This window comes from Cebidichthys violaceus, unplaced genomic scaffold (genome assembly GCF_023349555.1).
Source record: "Cebidichthys violaceus isolate CVI_PGR_0920_01 unplaced genomic scaffold, fCebVio1.0.p SCAF_64, whole genome shotgun sequence".
Classification (NCBI taxonomy): domain Eukaryota; kingdom Metazoa; phylum Chordata; class Actinopteri; order Perciformes; family Stichaeidae; genus Cebidichthys; species Cebidichthys violaceus.
The window spans coordinates 1058379-1068378 of NW_027176861.1; the positions used below are offsets into that span (position 1 = coordinate 1058379).

At 43.0% G+C, this 10000-nt stretch overlaps 1 protein-coding gene across 1 annotated transcript in view; it reads right to left on the minus strand.

Moving 5' to 3' along the window:
- The window catches only part of LOC137890260 (melanopsin-A-like), a 20643-nt gene that overhangs the window by 7772 nt on the left and 2871 nt on the right, over positions 1 to 10000 (minus strand). The window contains exon 2 of the mRNA XM_068734423.1: positions 1 to 74. This exon is cut by the window's left edge and continues 69 nt beyond it. Coding sequence (XP_068590524.1) covers positions 1 to 74 — 74 coding nt within the window. The remainder of the gene's footprint in view (positions 75 to 10000) is intronic.

Below are 10000 nucleotides of genomic sequence, written 5' to 3' on the forward strand. Positions count from 1 at the left end.
CCGATGGTGTAGTGGGCGTGGTCGGGCACGTCCGCTGTGGGGTAAGGGTGCGGGGCCCCGGTCATCATCGCCACCTGGAGGACCAAACGGGAAAAATGTGAAACACGACGCCGCTGATAACGCCATCGCCACGTCATGGCTTCCTCCTCTTTACCTCCATCACGGTCACTGGCTCTGTTTACTACAGACCTCTGCATGTCGACCTCTGACCCGGACGTGAGAGCAGTGGACTCATCAGCAATTAAATTAAATGAAGCGGGATTAAAAAGTCCTTCATATCGATGGCATCGTTCCACACCAGACCTCTCTAATCACCAGCTACGCCGGCCTTAATTCTTCTTGATGGACTATTTGATCTCCACAAGTTCTGCCCATCACTGTTTCTAATTAACTCTGAGCTCCGTCTCTTTGTCCTCCACACGTTAAGGGCATAAATTACTCCACCGCCAGCAGAAATATGAGGCACACATATAGATAAGCTAATCTAGGACGGAGGTCAGCCGGAGCAGCAGCCTGTTTAGTTTGACGGAGAAGCACACTGAAGCTGTGACGATGGAGACCAGCAGACCTCCACTCTCTGTTATTAACCTAAAGTCGGGCTGGACGGTAGGGCCTTATAACGTTGAAGCGTGGACGGTGATGGTATGTATATCACCGTATATTTAAGTTTCCTTAAATGTCAATATAAATGCTTTTCAAGGGGTAGAGCCCTGGAAACCTTTTATACCTTCTGTACCTTCTATACCTTCTATACCTTCTATCGCTTCTGTACCTTCTGTACCTTCTGTACCTTCTATACCTTCTATACCTTCTGTACCTTCTATGCTTCTGTACCTTCCGTACCTTCTGTACCTTCTATACCTTCTGTACCTTCTATCGCTTCTGTACCTTCTGTACCTTCTATACCTTCTATACCTTCTGTACCTTCTATTGCTTCTGTACCTTCCGTACCTTCTGTACCTTCTATACCTTCTGTACCTTCTATTGCTTCTGTACCTTCTGTACCTTCTGTACCTTCTATTGCTTCTGTACCTTCTGTACCTTCTGTACCTTCTATACCTTCTATCGCTTCTGTACCTTCTGTACCTTCTGTACCTTCTATTGCTTCTGTACCTTCTGTACCTTCTATACCTTCTGTACCTTCTATTGCTTCTGTACCTTCTATACCTTCTGTACCTTCTATCGCTTCTGTACCTTCTGTACCTTCTATACCTTCTGTACCTTCTATTGCTTCTGTACCTTCTGTACCTTCTGTACCTTCTATACCTTCTATACCTTCTGTACCTTCTATTGCTTCTGTACCTTCTGTACCTTCTATACCTTCTATCGCTTCTGTACCTTCTGTACCTTCTGTACCTTCTATACCTTCTGTACCTTCTATACCTTCTGTACCTTCTATACCTTCTATACCTTCTATCGCTTCTGTACCTTCTATACCTTCTATACATTCTCTACCTTCTATTGCTTCTGTACCTTCTGTACCTTCTATACCTTCTGTACCTTCTATACCTTCTATCGCTTCTGTACCTTCTGTACCTTCTGTACCTTCTATCGCTTCTGTACCTTCTGTACCTTCTATACCTTCTATACCTTCTATACCTTCTATACCTTCTGTACCTTCTATACCTACTTTAAGGCAACAGTTTGAAAGCCTTTTGTGGAATCTGGTTTTAGTGTTTAACATTTAAAAGGAAAAAGCGAGTTAGTTCAGTTATCAGTTATGTTGACAAGCTGCAGGAAACTCAAGTTTGTACTTAAGTACTTCTTCTTTCTGCTCTATCACATATGGAGGGAGTGTTCATGTCCACATACAGTACCTGATCACTTCAAATGTGTAAAAACACAAGAATTCACTTGATTTTGTCAAACATTTTTACTAAACTAAGCTCAAAAGCACTAATCTCAGTCATGTTTCTGGGCTTCCTGCTTTTCAACACATGGTTGCAGAAGATGGTTCAGAAGGTGTGATTAAACTGGTGTCACTGCAACGGTTTAACACACACACACACACACACACACACACACACACACACACACACACACACACACACACACACACACACACAGACACACACACACACACACCATCAGGCCAATCAGGCTTCAGTACACTCGAGCACGCTGTTGATGCTGTGGTGACCCGTGAAAACCAGAAGTCACATCCGCTGTGTTTGGGTTTAAATGTGCATTAAGAACAAGACAGTCAGCATTAAAGAACCAGGAGGAAGAAGAAGAAGCTGCGGAGGACGCGGTGACAGTGATGGAGGCAGACGAGTTGCGACAGCAGACGGCTGATGCAGCAGGAAACAAACGAACGCGTCAAGGACACGCATCCATCTAACCGGCTGCAGCAGCTGAGCCGAACTGAAAACTCTCAGCGTTGTGGTGAACGTCGTGGATCATCTAGCAGCTAGGGAGACAGATAATATAGTGGAGTGAAGTCTCCTCCTCCGGGGGGTGGGGTGACTTCAGCCTCTACTTCTGTAGGACGGTTATTGAAATGTGCAGCAAGAGGACAAAACAATTCATTCAAAACGCTCATTCTTCATTATCCCAATGTCTTTCCATCTCGTCAGCAGCGAGTGTTTCCTGCTGCAAGGACACCGATCTGTCACCGCATTAGAGCAGCGTGGCCTGTCACAAAGGATTCAGCCGCCTCAGCTTCACCCACCACCACCACCACCACCACCGCTGCCTCTGACTCCATCCTCACATCCCCATGTTTCTCCTCCTCCCTCTGGTCCTCACTGACTACATGACAAACAGAGCTAATGAGTCTGTTGAACTGCTGGCAGGACGTTCTTTGGTTTTAGAACAGGCTTCCTCAAACGTCCCGGCCTGTGACGTCATAAACTGGCCTTTGTGTCACCTTAGTGCTGCACATTGTTTGTAATTTTATATATTTATATGTTATTCTTGTAAAGCACACTGTAAATGGTGCTCTGTGAGAGGAGCTACACTAAATAAACGGATAGTTGTCACGTTTATGCTCCTTTCAACGTGGAAACAATCTTCATGTGTAGTTTGTTTAGTTTCAGTTTCAACAACTTACTGTAACTGCAACTATTATTCTGTTTTTAGCTTTTTAGTGTTTTAATGACTGTTTTTAATGTTTCAATGAATGTTCTTAATTGTTTTTAAATCTCCTTTTCTTTTGCATTATGTTTTGATGCTTTTAATGGTTTTATGTGAAGCACTTTGAATTGCCTTGTTGTTGAAATGTGCTGTACAAATAAACTTGCCTTGCCTTGCTATCAACTCATTTTGGATGGGCGAGGATTATTATTGTTTGGCTTCCATGATAGAAAATAGTACAACTAGATTAATTACTAAAAAACAGCCCTAAATGTCACATGTTCCTTCTTCTCCAGTGACATGTAGGTACAACAAGTACTATTGGGTCTTTACTAAGATTGCAGCTACCTTTACAAGTACTACCAGTACTTGTACACCAGTACTTTAAATGCTACCTCCACTATAGCGCCTCTATCACTGCTGTAAATTTCACTTTTAATAAGATGTAAATAAGTTATTGGGTTGATGTGTCAGTTTAACTATCAATCTTTAGCTGATGAGAATCTCTAGTGTCTGTTTGTTTGTGCATGTGTGTGTGTGTGTGTGTGTGTGTGTGTTTGTTAGTGTGTGTGTGTGTGTGTGTGTGTGTGTGTGTGTGTGTCTGTTAGTGTGTATGTGTGTGCGTGTGTGTGTGTGTGTGTCTGTTAGTGTGTGTGTTTTTCTGTTAGTGTGTCTGTTTGTTTGAATTTGTGTGTATTTGTCTGTCTGTTTGTTAGTGTGTGTGTGTGTGTGTGTGTGTGTGTGTGTGTGTTAGTGTGCCTGCTGGCTCTGCTGGGTCGTCGGGTCAACAGCCACCTGCAGCGATAAACAGACTGAGGCGACAGGTGCATGATGGGAAGAATCAGAGCAAGGCAGCACGATGTGTCGATTCCTCTTCCCATCAGCCCTCGGTGTGATGCTGGTTTTCACAGACAGGAACTGTACTTCAGAGCAGGACCAACACTTTAGTGTGATTTAGTGTTTAATGTAATGTAGTGTGTCTGAGAGCAGAGACAGAGTACTAACACATTGTACCAGACAGAGTACATGCAGTACTACTAGTAACCAACCGAATCCCAACTGGTGCCAATGAAGATGATGAAACATATTGACCAGTTTACCTCCAGCTCACCACCAGTTAGAGGCCTCGAGGTCAGAAAAGCAAGTGGTCCACACAAAGATAGGACACACACACACACACACACACACACACACACACACACACACACACACACACACACACACACACTCTGGCAAAGTGCCATGTACCACTTGCACACCTGCATGGCACAAACACACACAAACAAACACACAAACGTTCCACCTGAACACACACACAGTTGATGTATTACAACAAGATCAGACGAATCAAACTGTGAATAAAATCTGTGGAGAAAATTCAAATCACAGGCTTGATAGGGCTTAAAACGCAAGTGTGTGTGTGTGTGTGTGTGTGTGTGTGTGTGTGTGTGTGTGTGTTTAACCTTTAAAAGGAGAACATTTTTACAGTGTTTTGAGGGAGCATCTCTCTTCTTATTACATTTGGTTGAATAAAAAGGGATTTTCGGAAATCTGAACAACATTATTAGTTGCATCACCTAAGAAACGTCCAGGGAGCTTCACCGTATCAGTTATGTCATAGATTCAAGGATTTATTGTTCTCATTACACAATACAGGATTGCACACAGTGGTAGTTGTAGCCCCCAACACAGAACATGAAGAAACAACAGATATTCTAAATATCGATATCTATATCTATTTATATCAGCGACGGCTGGACTCAACGTCACTACTGATATTTTATTGACAAAAACTGAATGAACTGGGCGAAACGTAATCAATAAATTGCTAGAGATGAGATAATCATCATCAGCTGCATTAGCTGTGGCTGAGAGACAACGAGGCTAAAACAACTGCAATGAACAACATGGCTGCTATCAAGTATGAATAAAAGAGAGAGAGAGAGAGAGCGAGGAAAGAGCGTCCTCTGTTCATCAGTCAGCCTTGAAAGCTTCCCACGCCATAGCTGAAACACATGCCAACCATACGCATTATATATGTGTGTGTGTGTGTGTGTGTGTGTGAGTGTGTGTGTGTGTGTGTGTGTGTGTGTGTGTGAGTGTGAGTTCACCGTCTCTTATACAACAGACACTGTAACACAGAACAGAATCAGGTCAGGGTTTGATCAATAACTCCACCAACACTGAGTGGAATAATCTCCGGAAGTCTCTTCCTGCTACTTTAATAAAACACCAGAAGAAGAAGTTATTTGTTTGTACTCTTTTAAACACGCTTGAAGAGATCAAATTAGTCGAGTTAAGGTCATCTGGTAAAACAGATTTTCTGTTTTAAATACACATTTATATATATATTTAAGGTATAAGCGTCTGATGAAAGGCTCGTCGGTTGTGTGCTGTGAGGACCTGACAGACCTCGTTCAGAGACAGAAGACTTTATCTACACATGGCTTCACCTTCAGAAGGACGGACGTGGAGCTCTGCATCCTGAGACTCACTGAGCCACAGAAGCACTTTGAATCCACATCGTCTTTGTGTCAAACACACAGCGCTCATTCATCACACGGCGGGGGAACCAAACCGCTGGACGGATGAAACGTGGAGAGGCAGCTTTGCTTTTCTTTAAATCCTCAACACTAGTCTCTGAATTTACCGTCCACGCTTCTTCATTTTTAACTGCCACCCCCATCAGGCCCCGAGTTGATTTGAAATGTAGCTTTTTATCCACTCTTCAATAACTCTTTATTGAATGACACGATAACAAAATGTCATGTAACCTCAGTGCAGAGACAATATATTGAAGCTCAGAGAGATAACGTGACTGAGAAGCACAAGTATGTTCCCCACAGGGTCAAGCCTTTGTTCCCTAGACTTTTATATATATATAAATAAAAGTTGTCCTAAAACATCTCAATGTTCCAGAGCTCCGTCCTCTCAAAGTTGCTGTGTAGCTATAAGTTGTAAACACTGTGTTTTACATCCTTTATTCTACAAAATAAGCAGTTTTATGAAATAAACGAGCTAACGCTAAAGCTAAAGCCAGTGGGCAGGTGTCACTCATACACACACAGCGGCGACCAGTCATTCTAGAGCCTTCTGTTGTGTCCTATGAAGCTGGGGAACATACAGTAGAACCCAGGGAACATGGATACGCTCCCTTCATAGCTGGCTAGTGCGTTAGCGGTTAGCTCGCTAGTCCACCAGTCCCATTAATCCTCGGTCTGAGATGAATGCTAACATCGGCATGCTAATGTGTCAACTGTTTTTATGTCACAGATTGTGGAAACATCTGGATGCACCTCACAGCTGGACCAGAAGACGATCAAACCTGTAAAATCACAGGTTTGCGTTTAGCTGGATCATGAGCTGACCTTTTGAACCTGACCCATCCGTGAACTCCATTCCTCAGAGACGAGTCAACAGATCGTGGACTTCATTATAATCACGGCAGCTTCTATGACACCAGGATCCTTTGGCGTTGGGTTAGATACACGTTTGAAGGATTATTTACAGAACGTCAGTATGAACAGAGGTCTCAAATGAGCTTTTGACTCTTTCCCACGTCCGAGGTCCAGACAAACCGCCTCGTTATTTAACATTTAAAGCATCGACATGTTTATAAAACATCCACAGGTCTGATTTTCATCTTAGAACCAACAGCTTCTCCGTTATGTTGAAATTCGACAGCTCAGATTTTAGAAAACAACCGAATACAAATCATCCCGTTCACCAAAGCGTACTGTCTGACGTCTCACCTTTCATGTTCTGGAGACGGAACTCTGCAATGAAGTGCTTTTTTAGCAGCCGGCGCTCTAATTCTGGATGTCAAAGTGTTTTTTTTTCAAACTGTCTTTCCATAACTGCATGACCACATGACATGAACACAGAGTTAAATAAAATAATAAATGAATGAGCCGCTTTATTTGTAGGAAATTGATCTTAGAGAACCAGACCGACGGCCGCCTAGAAGGAAAAACATCAAAACCTCGAAGCTTATTTAGGCAACGATCAACAGGAACGCAACGTTTATGTGTTTTGGACAAAAGCCTCCAGTCCTTGATGTTTATAAGATGATAAAAATCGTATTATTACATCTGAGTTCAGTTAGATAATCAGGGTACAGAGGTTTACTCAGCTTCACACACTGGAAGTATCAGCAGTTAAACTAAATGTCATAGAGTATAGCAGTAAATAAGGACTCATACTGTAGTACAGGACTTGAGTGAATGTACTTTAAATAATACAGTCTGGGGGTTTGCATTCCTTTAAACCTGCTTCAGTAATCCTGAGTTTTGGTCCAAACAGAGTTGAACATGAGATCCTGTGACTCTGTAAGTCCAGCCCTCAGCTTCACCTGCAGGCGATTATCTAATACACATATGAAACAGACTTCGACATATCTCATTATGGCCTCAAATCCCTGCTGTGTGTGTGTGTGTGTGTGTGTGTGTGTGTGTGTGTGTGTGTGTGTGTGTGTGTGTGTGATATGATATATATTAGCTGCACATATTTCCTGCTATCAATGGATCTTTTTATCCTGGCTGTCTGTTTTCATTCCCTTCATGCCTCCTTTTATTTGTTCAGAGAGGACTTCCTGAGCGCCGTGCATCATCTGTTGTTTATCATTTAGTTCTCCAAAGTGACCGGGGGTGGAATGTACCTTTACTTAAGTACCTCATGCACGCACCGATTTCAGGTCCTCGTCCTTCAGTCTTTTCTTTTCACGCTACCTTCAATATTTGACTTTTTACTGCGCCAGCTGGTGAACGATCAAGCGGACCTTACCGAAGCCGACTCAGTTCAACTAAAGCTCTGCTCACGATCCCCGAGACTCTGATCGGTCTTTATGTTTCGGTCTGGCTGACTGCAGACGAACAGCCACAAACACAGAGAGATGCATGCAGATACTGCATCCACACCGCTGTGCATCGTATGCACACGTGTGACACCTTCACTATACGTCTTCAGTTATCACTTTTGACGACCGGAAGTTGTTTTGTCGTTGCCGGTCTGGGACTCGGCGTCCGCGGTTCAGGTTCAGCTTCAGTTCAACTTAAACCTCCTTCTGTTCAGACGGAGACTTTCTGAAAAGTGACGATTGAAGATCACATTCCTTCTCCTCACAGAAACGTTTCCATCGTACTACAGCAGAGTAAAGACACTACCGAGAGAAACGTACCTCCTTTACTGACGGGGGCAGAAGAGTCCTGATCCAAACTGTTGATGACGTTCACAGAGCAGAAGTAGAAAGCATCCCGTCTACTCGGCACAACAAACAGTAGCAGCAGTAGTATTGGTTCAACAAAACTCAACAAAATACCAAACGATTGTGAGACGTGAGGACAGACGTCTCAGACACGCATCACAAGAGACAGAGAGACAAGACACTGAACGTCTGCAGAGGGTTTAATAAGAAGCTGCTGGCGGGTCAGCGGATCGGCACCGGAGCTGTGGGTCACAGATACGAGCTCAACCATTTCAGGGGACGTCCGGGATCTCCAACACCAATCCTCCACGAAGTGATGGAATAACCAAGTACACTAGTTCTGCTACTTTATACCTCTCAGAAGTACATGTTGCACCTTCTTATTCCACTGCTGTTCTCACTTTAGTGACTTCTCAGATCACAGCTGTTCATCCCGTCTGTCCAGTGAGAACCACGTGTCTTCATGTTTTCAATGTATTATCTACATTTGTGCTGTTGTTGTTCATCAAATCACCTCCGTGGTATCGAATACAAACAGGAGTCAAACTAATTATTATGTTTCATGAATATGTTTCATATCGGCCTCATGTCACGCTTGCAGACAGTCACAAAGCCACGCGGCTAACGCTGTGAAACTACTTAAAAACAACATCTTAAGTTTGACTTTACATACGTCGAGGGCGTCGGCTCACACCTGCAGCTCATCCTCCGTCAACGAGTCACAGAGAGAAGCCATCAGACGCCACTGGAATGGCATCATGCCGTCCGTGCACAGCTTCACTCTGACATCATGGTGACAGAGTGAGGTGACAGGAAGCAGCTCCAGCATGTGTCTGCTGACACAGAGGTCATGTGTTCACGTCTCCTCGTGGAACTAGACATCCAGCAGCTGAACACACGTCTGACTTTGAGTGTACAGTCCACACTGACTTCTACTGTACATATTGTGTATATTAGAGTATTTATTCTTTCAATAAAAGCTATTTTAACCTACATGAAAGTATACAGTATTCTGACACCAGATGTGTTATTTACGTTTGGAATGCTAATACTTAGACTAACGTCACACGCCTGTTGATTCCAGCTTGTTGTCGGCTTATTGTTGTTGTATTCTGCTGTTAAAGTAGACGCTATCACAGTACTCTTATATGTACTTTTTCTTACTTTAATGCTTCTAAACACATAACTTGAGACAGTACTGCAGTATTAGTTTAGTATTAGTGTTCGCATTGTATATGCGTCTGATGCACGTTTTATACACGTTTGATGCACGTTTTATACACGTTTGATGAACGTTTGATGCACATTTTATACACGTTTGATGCACATTTGATGCACGTTTGATGCACGTTTTATACACGTTTGATGCACGTTTTATACACGTTTGATGCACGTTTTATACACGTTTGATGCACGTTTTATACACGTTTGATGCACGTTTTATACACGTCTGATGCATGTTTGATGCACGTTTTATACACGTTTGATGCACGTTTGATGCACACTTACAAAATCACGTTTAAAAGCAAAGAATCATCACGTTGGTGCATCTGCATCCACTCTGCTGCTGGAGTTATTGCTGATTACTGTTATTACTAGGGCTGTACCTAATAGTCTGAAGCTTCATTCGTAACATTGACATTCAAATTATTACTATTAATAACTTCCAGAAACAATGCGCGTATTAGTCGACCTGCTTCTATCTTCTGTGTGTGTGTGTGT